The sequence below is a fragment of the Arvicanthis niloticus genome, chromosome X (assembly GCF_011762505.2).
Source record: "Arvicanthis niloticus isolate mArvNil1 chromosome X, mArvNil1.pat.X, whole genome shotgun sequence".
In the NCBI taxonomy this organism is placed as follows: Eukaryota; Metazoa; Chordata; class Mammalia; order Rodentia; family Muridae; genus Arvicanthis; species Arvicanthis niloticus.
This window is the reverse complement of record NC_047679.1, coordinates 11,160,350-11,171,362: the sequence shown is the minus strand read 5'-3', so window position 1 is coordinate 11,171,362 and position 11,013 is coordinate 11,160,350. Positions and strand designations below refer to the sequence as shown.

At 47.1% G+C, this 11,013-nt stretch overlaps 1 protein-coding gene and 1 non-coding gene across 3 annotated transcripts; one reads left to right on the top strand and one right to left on the bottom strand.

Annotated features, from left to right (window-relative positions):
* Was (WASP actin nucleation promoting factor) lies at window positions 1-8,659 on the bottom strand. 2 transcript variants are annotated; one of them, XM_076918183.1, is made up of 12 exons: window positions 8,198-8,659; window positions 7,750-7,890; window positions 6,956-7,042; window positions 6,729-6,837; window positions 6,561-6,602; window positions 6,429-6,467; window positions 5,291-5,465; window positions 4,414-4,456; window positions 4,052-4,205; window positions 3,513-3,943; window positions 3,159-3,273; window positions 1-227 (listed from the first exon to the last, which is right to left on the bottom strand). In XM_076918183.1, exons 1-12 carry the CDS (start codon window positions 8,327-8,329, stop codon window positions 172-174), a joined length of 1,524 nt encoding a protein of 507 aa, XP_076774298.1. In that variant the 5' UTR covers window positions 8,330-8,659; the 3' UTR covers window positions 1-171. The 2 variants fall into 2 exon arrangements, with proteins under 2 accessions (XP_076774298.1, XP_034341681.1); XM_034485790.2 differs by having other exon boundaries at window positions 6,414-6,467; window positions 8,198-8,656.
* Window positions 1,367-1,469, top strand: LOC117695564 (U6 spliceosomal RNA). The gene has a single exon (XR_004604623.1). It is a non-coding gene; the product is annotated as a U6 spliceosomal RNA (small nuclear RNA).
* Window positions 8,660-11,013: the final 2,354 nt, after the last annotated feature.

Below are 11,013 nucleotides of genomic sequence, written 5' to 3'. Positions count from 1 at the left end.
TCATTTTTGTCCTGTTTAATCCCTGAGTGATGAGAAGTGAAAGTTGATGCCATGTTGAGTTTACAGCGTCTGAGGTTCCACCACAGATGAGTTTGGAAGCTGACAGCAGAGAGCAATCTAGATGGCCGAGTGAGCATGGAGAGGAACTGGTCTGCAGGAAGGAAGGTGAGTTTAGTCGTCCCATTCATCATCCTCTTCATCCTCACCGGTCTGATCCTCCCCTTCATCTGGAGGGGAAAAAGATTCAGAGTATTACTCAGGACAGGAAGGGAGGTTCAAAGGTCATGAGAAAGTTCCTATAGCCTAGGAGGTAAAGATTTGGCCCAGGGTGGGCACGGAGAGACTAAAGTTTTCTGCTAAAGGCACACCTTGGGCAAAATAGGGATTACATTGAAGCAGTGGGTGTTATAGCTGGAGTTCAAGTCCATGCAGTATTGAAACAAAAATGGTCAGGCCAGGTTTGGTGGCATATGCCTTTAATGCCAGCATTCTGGAGGTAGAGGCAAGTGGATCTAGCCTGGTCTACTCAAAGAGTTCCAGGACAGTCAGAGCTACGTAATAGTGAGACCCTGTCTTGGAACAACAACATGTTAGTGGATCTGCACACACTGGTATAACTTCAGCACTCAGAAAGTTGAGGCAAGAGGATCATGAGTTTGAGACCAGGCTAGCTTATGCATAATAAGTTCCAGGCCAGCCTGGGCTATATAGTCAAACACTGTCTTAAAAAGAAAGAAAGAGCCGGGCGGTGGTGGCGCACACCTTTAATCCCAGCACTTGGGAGGCAGAGGCAGGCAGATTTCTGAGTTCGAGGCCAGCCTGGTCTACAGAGTGAGTTCCAGGATAGCTGGGACTACACAGAGAAACCCTGTCTCGAAAAACCAAATAAAAAAAAAAGTACACATGGTTAGTATCTCAGCCCTGGGGAGATCAGAAGTTCAATATCATATAGTTTGTGCTGCAGGAGACCTTGCCTCAAGCAACAACCACATGTTCTTAGTCTGGATATTCATGCTAACCCCTTTGTTACTTAATATGGCAGGTTAAAACATTAGCAAAAGTGTGGTACTTTTTTTTTTATTATTGTTTCTTGGTGCATTAATGCTACCTGTTGCTGGTTCAGAATGAAGCTAATGAGAATATTGTCAAATGACATTTGTTAAAATATCACATAATGAATTCACATTAGTCTTCTGGACAAAAAGGTTAATATTAATATAATTGTGAAGTCCAAGTTAATGACATTATTTGGAACCTGCTCCCAATCTATTGGAACTAGGCCAAGATTAGTATCCCCCACATCCTGGGTTATTAACAATATAATTGGCACATTCAGTTCTTAATGTTGTAGAAAGGCTAGGCTAACGTCTGACAGCACACACAAAGCATATGTTATGATGCGGAGAGGATTAGCATGGCCCCTGTACAATGATGACGTGGAGATTCATGACACATCACTCCATATTTTTGCCCAAAATAGCTTGTTATATTAGCACACCATGATTTGATGTGATTCTGTGAATTATTGGATTTAATGGTAATATGATTGCCAAAGACGGAGGTTTCTCTTTTTTAACTTATGCCATTATTTATTTGTGTGGGGGCCCATATGCAAGTGCGGAAGTCAGAGAATAACTTGCAGGAACTGGTTCTCTACTACCACCATATCAATGCTGGATGTCACTCAAACTCAGGTCAGCAGGCTTGGCAGCTGGTGCCTTTTAGCCATCCCTTAAACCTCTTGTTTTTGTTTTGAGACAGGGTCTAGCCTAGAACTCTATGTAGATGAAGCTGGCCTTAAACTCAAGTGAGACGTCACCTGTTTCTGCCTCCCAAGTGCTGGGGCTAAAGGCATGTACCACCGCACTAGCTCAGCAAAGATGGACTTCTTATTTTTTTTTAAAGTTTATTATTTTATGCATGAGTGTTTGCCTGTATGTACATTTATGTCTCAAGTATGTGCCTAGTGGCTGCGGGGGCCAGAAGATACTGCCAGGTCCCTTGGGTTTACAGATAGTTTTGAGCTGCCATCTGGGCTGTGGGAATTGAACCCATGTCCTCTGAGAACAGCAGCCAGTGCTCTTAACCAAAGATGGAGTTTCACATGGTGAAACAGCATTTTCACATGGTGAGCTAATATTGTCTAACAGTTTCCTTTGAGATGAAGATTGAAGTATTCCATCTGTTTAAGCCCCAAGGTAAACAACTCAAGATAGCTTCAGCAAGTCCCTGAAACTGACCAGATTCACCAGGCCCCTTCCTCTCAGAATAAGCAATAAAGACTACCGTTGAGTCACTCTCAAGATATGCCAACCACAAAGAAGACTTAGAGCAGACCAGCTGCCTGGAAGAGGTTTAGACCAGAGTCACTTGGGAAAAGACACTTCCCAGCCTGTTATCAGCCTGCAGGCTCCAGGCTCCCAGCTTTTACGAGCTGACCCCCATGCTGTGGTGGGCTTTGGTGACACAGCTGTCTTGAATCCTTTCTGCTCCTGTAAGTAACCCCTCACCCATGTTCTTGTAAGTAACCCCAATAAAAGTCATTGATTCACCATGGTGGACTTCGGTGGTATCTACTTGAGTCTGTCCTGGGCTCCCTATCTAGGGTGAGAAAAGTACTGTCACACAGCTAATGTTAGTATCACTGAACATATGTGGTTAATGTTCATACTGTGGGCATACCCTGGCAAATGTTAATATTATTGCCAAAGATCCACTTAATTATATTACTGCTGCTTGACAACTTGAAGCTAACACACTGAGGATGGCAACAGCCCCACGCTGGCCTTCAAAAGGCAAATTCATGTTTATACTGTTATCCCGAGACGGTGACTGTCAGTTTTTGTGTTCATTGCTGGGGATGAACATGAGCGTGCTAGGCCTAAGGCCCTGAGCATGCTGGGTTCTACACTTAGTTATAACTTCAACCTCTGTCCACTGTTATCTTTTCTCATTCAGGCTGGCTTTGAATTCAAGATCCTCCTTAACTTTTCCAGCACTGGGATTAATATATACATATGCATATGTATATTATACATTATATATACCACATACATGGCCATCTAGTGTCACCAGTAAGAACGACACCTGGAGCTGTTTTCAAGCCAGTTCTAGCTAGCCCTGGGAGTCATGTCACAATTCTGACAAAGTGGGCTCACCTGAGGAATGGATGACTCTACTCCTCTTCTGCATGACATGCATCAGGGCACCCACTAGGCCTTCTGACTGCTGAGCGGGTGGCTGCTGTACTGAGTTCTCTATGACTCCAGGGGTCTGCAGAGAGAGATTGGAGCACAGAGGAGGACTCAGGACTATGAGAAGAGCATTTCTCCTGCCCTTTCTTCATTTCTTCTCTCACACACTCCAGACTCTTTCAAGGGGCCACACCAACTTCTATTTTATCACTGGCTCCCCCAAAGCCAGGCATCTCAACCATGGCCCACAATGTTCTGACTTACGTAGACCCCCACCCCCACCCCCACCCCCGTTATCTATCCTGCCCATCTTTTTACCTTGTTCAGCTGAATTCCCTGACGAATTTGATCCAAAAGTGCACCCCGGCCCCCACCAGGTGCTGGGCCCACCCCAGACACCGGAGTAGGAGGAAGCGGGGAAGAAGCAGGCCCACTCCCAGGGCAGGGTGGAGGTGGTGGTGGTGGTGGTGGTGGTGGCGGTGCTGGTGGTCCCCCAGCTGCAGGGAGTGGAGGAGGTGGTGGTCCAGATCTTCCAGTGGCTGGAGGGGGTGGTGGTGGAGGACCCCCTCGGCCCGGGGGTGGGGGCCCTCGGGGTGTTGGTGGGGGCGGAGCACCCCCCATAGGTACAGGGGGCAGTGGACCACAGCGACCCTTATTACTCCCCACAGCAGAGGGTCTCAGGGGCTGGCTTCCTCCTCCTCCCCCTCCTCCTCCTCCTCGGCATGGCGGTGGAGGCGGTGGGAGTGGCTCTGCAGTGGGGTATAATAACAGGTACGTGTGATAAGTTTTGAGCTTCATTTTTTTTCTTATATACTTCTGGGATAACAACCCTCAGGACCAGAGAAAAGGGAGCTTACCCTGGCGCTTCATCTCCTGCCGGACAGCTTCTAGACCACCCTGGTCCTCAATAAAGTCATAGATGAGCTTGGAAGTCTCTGCGTCAGTGAGTTGGGCCTCACTGATTCCTGCCCTGGAGAACAAGCTCCGCAGAGCCGGGTCGAGGTTGTTCACCTGCTCCAGCGGGGAAAAAAAGGGCCCAGCAGGGTTAAAAGCAGAAAGTGAGTTAGGAAGGGGCACAGATTATCACCATATCCATCACAACGAAGTATCCAAGAGGGCTGTGGGAAGGGCTGGGCCTGGGCGTGAGGTCTGAGCCTTGGTCAATGGGAGAGTATGTGGAACTTGGGTGGAGTCCAGGGGGGTCTTTGAAGCTACTCACATCAAATCCATTCTGGGGATCCCAGCCCACGTGGCTGACATGTCTAGGGAAGGGAAGGGGATATCAATCAAGCCCCAGGGTCTTCTTTACCTCTTGCCCTCTCCTTCCCAGAGGGGCTCCAAAGGGCCAGAACAAGGGAGCAAATACTTTGGTTAACATTCATTCCTCAGACCATTGGCTTGGCCATGCCTCTGTCCCTCCTCCCATTGCCCACACACATCTGTTTACAAGTTTGCCCACCAATCTCTCTTCTCATCTTTGTCTACTTGTCTACCCATCCACTCCTATATTTACCATTTCTTCCTTCCTCCCTGCTGCTCTTTCCTCCTCCTCTTCCTCCTTCTCTTGCCCTCCCCCACTTTCTTGTCTGTAGGTTTGTTGTTTTCCTTAATCTATTTTTTTAAAGATTTATTTAGTTTATGTATGAGTGCTCTATCCAAAAGTACACCTGCATGCCAGAAGAAGGCATCAGATCCCGTTATAGATGGTTGTAAGCCACCATGAACCCTTGGCCCTAATGCTTCTATCTCAAAAGTGTCAGGATTACAGGCATGCCCCACCACACTTGGCGATCCATTTGCACTTTTACATGGTCTCTCCGCATGTGTGTTCAGTCATCATATGCTATCTATTCATCCACTTGACTGTCTCGTTATCTGGCCCCATCCGATTTGTCTCTGAACCAATCAACTTGTGTTCACCCTCATCCACTCACCCATCCATCTACCTGCCTACTCCTACCAATCCCTTTCCCATTCATTCTTCCACCCATTAATTAATTTTACCCATTCACCCATCGGCTCAGCCTTCCCTCTGCCCAGCTATCCACCTGCTTCCCCACCCACCGGGATCCTACAGTAGGAAGAAGTTCTCTCACTTGAATCCACTTGGTGCACCAATATCAGCTTTTTTGATCTTCTTTTTCCCTGAGCGTTTCTTATCAGTTGGGCCAGGGCCAGGTGCAGGGAGCCCACGGTATCGGGAACTTGTGATATCAGGGTTCTGAATGTCGACTGTCACAAGTCCTAGAGATAGTGGACCACCTGATGGGCCTGTGGAAAAACAGAGATTGAACTCACTTACTAGCCAAAGCACAGGGGCAAGAAACAGAAAGACTATTGGAGAAGTCTGTGGATATGTTTAATGGTTGTGGAGGAAGTGGACGAGGGAGGTCTAAGCAAGGCCTATGGAGCAGTAGATAGATCCCTAAAACACTGAAAGAGTCACCGGATCATGTATCTTTTTTTTGTTAAAGATTTATTTATTTTTATTTATATGAGTACACTGTAGCTGTCTTCAGACACACCACTGAACCATCTCTCCAGCCCCAAATCATGTGTCTTTATCATTCAAGTACTGACTCATTCATTCTCTGGCTGGTTGGCTACAAGGCTTATTGAGTTATTCATTCATTCACTTAATCATTTCATCTTCCCTGGGCAGAAATGATCTCATCTCATTTTTGTGATTTAATTCTTTAAATATATTATTGTATGTGGGTATATTGTGTGTGTGTGTGTGTGTGCCCGTGCGCGTGTGTGTGCCCGTGCGTGTGTGCGCGTGTGTGCATACAAAACACATGTGTGGAGGTCAGAGGACAACTTTGTGGAAATGTCCCTGTCCTATCTTTATGTGGATTCTGCAGCTAGAACTCTGGCCTCTAGGCTTGGTGGCAATCGCTGCATCATCTCACCAGCCCTTTTCATTATTCATCTGTTTGCATGCCCATTCATGGATTCTCTGAACCACCTATTCATTACTTAAATACAAGTAAACATTCATCCATTTACCCAAATACTCACCTATTTATCTATAAGCCATCATCAGTTCATCTCCCAATTTAGTCATGTCTGCCGCCAGTCCATCACTGTGCTCGTCTAGCCACCCATCCACCTAGCCACCCATCCGCCTCTTTATGCATTTACAGACACATCCCAGTACTCATTCATCTACTAACCACCCCCCAGCATCTCTCCAGAGATGTGAGAATCGCCACTCACTGCCATGATCTCCACCTGGATGTGGAGGCACAGGTGGGAGCCCTCCTCTTCTCTCTGGGAAAATGGAATGACTTCAGATCTGTCCCAATCTTGCCCCAGGTTTCTGGGTTAGTTCTCCATAACCTCTACTTGAACTAGAGGACTCACCCTCATTGGTTGGTGCTGGTGGCAGTGGTAGCTGGCGTTTTTCTGTGGTTAAACAGGGTGGACTGAGAGCCAAAACCATGAGAGGGGCTTTTCCAATCTCACACCCGCGCACTCACCTCTGTCTAACCTAGCTCCCCCCTCTAATTCCCACCAAGGCCTCCTCCTTACCTCCACTTTGCTTAGGATTTCTTTTTTGTTTTTGTATCTTCTCCTGCACCAAGTCCCGGAAGGCCTGGGCTTCACTCTCATCGGAAAAGTTCAGTCCTATTTGACAATCCTATACATGCCTTGGGGTCAGCGAGCTTCTAGCACTCCTCACCACCCCCACCCCGGACTTTCTCATTTCCTCCCCATACCCCGACTGCAGTGCAAGGATGTACAGGCTGCTCACTTACATCTCCAGCAAAGGTGTGGAAGAACGGGGTGGGAGTGAGGTAAACCATCTGTGAGTACAGCTCCTGTTCCCAGAGTAGCCGGCCAGCCTGGAGAGGAGCAGGGTAGGAGACATGCTGGCATGTAGGCATTCTGGGTGGCAGACCTCTGTTTTCTTGGTTTTTTTTTTTTTTTTTTTTTTTTGGTTTTCGAGACAGGGTTTCTCTGTGTAGCCTTGGCTGTCCTGGAACTCACTCTGTAGACCAGGCTGGCCTCAAACTCAGAAATCCACCTGCCTCTGCCTCCCAAGTGCTGGGATTAAAGGCGTGCGCCACCACTGCCCGGCAGACCTCTGTTTTCTGACCAGGGAGCATGGTGTCCAGATTTGCAGTCCCAGGGTCTTATTTAGTACTCTTCAGCTCAATATCAGAGTTTGCGGTCTAGGTGTCTGCTATGGAGGATTGGGGTACAGTCTGAAAATCAGACACCGATGTGAGAGATTTAGGTTTGGGATTCAAGGCCTATATATGTAGGAATTGAGGACTCCAAATTGTGAACGTAAGAACCCAGCCCTAAGAGTATTCAACATGTTGGAGTTAGAACAGATCTGAGGCTGAGGCTCCGGTATTTGTGGAGCATCAGAGTCTTGATAGAAGACTCTTCTTAGACTCAGAATGAGAAAAACAAACTTGGGATCTGGTCTTTGGTTCTGGAGCTTGGAGGGTCACTAATATGAACAAGGGCTTGGAGCTGTGGACAGAAACTGGTTTTGCAAGTTGGGAACTAGCTTTCCTCTCCAGTGGGGCATGGGGGTCACCTGTAGGCCATAGAGGCGAATGAAGTAGGACTTCTGAGGGTTATCCTTCACGAAGCACACAGCCCCGCAGTGTTCCATGGTCCAGTGCTCAGCTCCAGGGGGCAGCGCCAGGTACAGCTGCGCAACTGCAGTAGCCAGTGTCTAGGAGGGGAGAACAGGGGTCAGTGGAGTCTGTTCCTGAGTAACCAGGCCTGGTCCTTGCTTGCCTGTGGCTGTCATGAGCTTGAGGAAAGAGCTATACCCAGGAGGAAGGTGAATAGGCATCAAGAAAATGGGGAGTGAATTCAGGGAGAGGAGATGGGGCGAAGGGGAAAAAGAAGGGTGATGGGAAGAAGAAGAAGCAGGGAAATACGGGTAAGAGGAGGAAGCAGAAGGGGGAAGAAGAGGTAGAGAGGAAAAGGAGGAAAGGGAGGGAGACTTGGGAGGACCAGAAGATTTCCCAACTCACCCAGCATTTTCGGCCGAGAAGCTCAAAGAGTCTCTGGTTCTCATGGTCCTGGAGGAGGTTGGAAGGGATGTTCTGCTGAACTGCTGGTCCCCCTCGGCCCCCAGGCCTGCCTCCTACAGGGCCACTACTCATGGTGCCTTCTGCCTTAGTCCTCTCCAGCTAAGCTCTGGGTGTAGGGTAAGAAGAGGAACTTCCGCAGTGAGCAAGGGAACAGGAAGTACAATAAACCACAAGGGAAATAAGTCCTCCAGGGCCCCCCGAGGGCCTGTCCTCCTCTTTAGGAGGGCTTGGGCCCTCCTCCATTTGCCTGGCTTGATCCATGTTTGTAACAAGCTCTGAGGTTCTTCCTTTCTTCTTTCTTCCCAACCTCCTCTCCCTTTCTGTGTGGGGCCATTTCCTTCTGACAGGCTTCAGATCACTGAGAGAGAGCTAAACCATCTGCAGCACTTCTGCTGCAGGGTAGCTACACAGAGAGAAGTCACAAGTCTGTGTTGCCTCCTTCCGTCTTCCAAAAGCACAGACAGAGTTGGCCTGGGGTTGAGTCTAACGCTCCAGGTGCTAAAGGATCATTGCATTACAGCTTTTCCTTTTAAAGGCATATTGAACCAACCTCTAGCTTTTGGATGTTGCCAATCTAGAAGGCCACGACTCACTTCCCCATCTTTTACTCCTGCCTCCTGTAGCTCTCTAATTACTTTCTGTTTTACAATTTATTTTTACTTTATGTGCCTTGGTGTTTTGCCTGCATGTTTGTCTGTGTGAGGGTGTCAGATCTTGGAGATCAGACAGTCATGAGCTGCCATGTGGGTGCTAAGATTTGAACCCAGGTCCTCTGGAAGAGCAATCAGTGCTCTAAACCACTGAGTAATCTCTCCAGCCCAAACTCAGACCCCCACCCTTTTTTGTTTGTTTGTTTTATTTAATTTGGTTTTTGTTTTGTTTTGCTTTGTGTTTTGAGACAGGGTTTCTCTGTGTAGAGCCCTGGCTGTCCTAGAACTCACTCTATAGACCAGGCTGGCCTTGAACTCACAGAGATCCACCTGCCTCTGCCTTCCAAGTGCTGGGATTAAATGCATGTGCCACCATGCCTGGCCTTAATTACTTACTTTTCAACCTCATTCTGGAAGGAAGGACTTCACAATATAACTAAATACTAAGACATCTTGATTGATTTTTTTATTCTGTTGGGACTTTTTGAAAGTATGTAACCTTTGAAGGTTTAGTTTTCTCCACTTTTAGTGATGATTGGCTACAGGGCCTTGACCATGTAAAGGACATGTTGTAACACCGAGCAGTACCCTTATGCCTTCTCATTCCATTGCCCAGGGATAGGGCCCGCCAGTTGGGGAAGGGGATCTCAGATGTAGGGACAGCATTTTGTCTTGCTGAAGCAGGTTTCAGATGTGGGTAAAAACCTTTGAATTGGATGTCCTCAGGGCTCCCTGGAACTTGACTCTCTATGCAGGCACAAGGTCTTAGATCCTGAATTCAGGCTCCAAAAGCCTCTTGAGATGATTCCTCCAACATCCTCTAGCCTCTCCCTAGTCTTCAAATAGTTTATGGAACCCACAGTACACAGAGCTACTGACATCTCCAGTTCTGAAACACCTCACAACCTGATTCTTATGTTCTTTCGTTTGGGGGGAGGGAGTGGAACCTATGGAGTATCACTTAGTCCAGGATGACCTTGAACTTGTGTAACTGTGGGTGATATTAAACTTCTGACCATCCTGGGAATTGAATTCAGGACCTCTGGAAAAGCAGTTAGTGCTCTTAACCATCTTTACCTCCTCCCATATGCTGGGATTACAGATGCCATCATCCCTGGCTTTTCCAAGTACATATTTGGCTTTTAAAAGCCATTGTAGGATGCTGGGTATGGTGGCACACACTTTTAACTCCAAAATTTGGGAGGCAGAGGCAGGTAAATCACTTTGAATTTGAGGCCAGCCTGGTCTACATATAGTGAATTTTAGAAGATCCAGAGCCACACAGTGAGACCCTTTCTCAAAAAGAAAGAAAGAAAGAAAGAAAGAAAGAAAGAAAGAAAGAAAGAAAGGAGAAGAAAAGAAAAGAAAAGAAAGGCACTTGAGAGGCAGAGGCAGGTGGATTTCTGAGTTTGAGGCCAGCCTGGTCTACAGAATGAGTTCCAGGATAGCCAGGGCTACACAGAGAAACCCTGTCTCGATAAACAAAACAACAACAACAAAAAAGAACGTAAGAAGGAAAGAAAGAAAGAAAGAAAGAAAGAAAGGAAGAAAGAAAGAAAGAAAGAAAGAAAGAAAGAAAGAGAGAGAGACATTCCAGGCAGTGCATGGCCCAGTGTGTTAGAGGCTGTGTGGTTTACATTTCCTGTAGTGTGTGTGTGTGTGTGTGTGTGTGTGTGTGTGTGTGTGTGCATTTCAACGTAAACATCTCAATTAATTAAACTATTTCTATAAGAAATGTTTTACAGACTGACTTCTGACTTTCCATGTAGCTGAAGGTGGCCTTGAGCTTCTGATCCTGAAGCCCCAACTTCCCAAGTACTGAGATTACAAGCATGAACCACCATGATTTATAGGAAGCTGAGACTCAAATTCAGGGCCTCCTGTGCCAAGCAACTGTTCGACTGGCCAAAGTTCTCTCATCTTAATAGTACACACTGAATGTTGTCTACTAAGGATTTCTAGGAACTAGCCCAAACTAAACACTCAAGAAGTATGTTTGTTGGGTATGGTGGCACATACATGCAATCCAAAAATTTGGAAAAGAGAGGTAAGAGGATTAGGCATTCATGGTCAATCACACTACATAGTGAATTAGAGTCTGGTCTG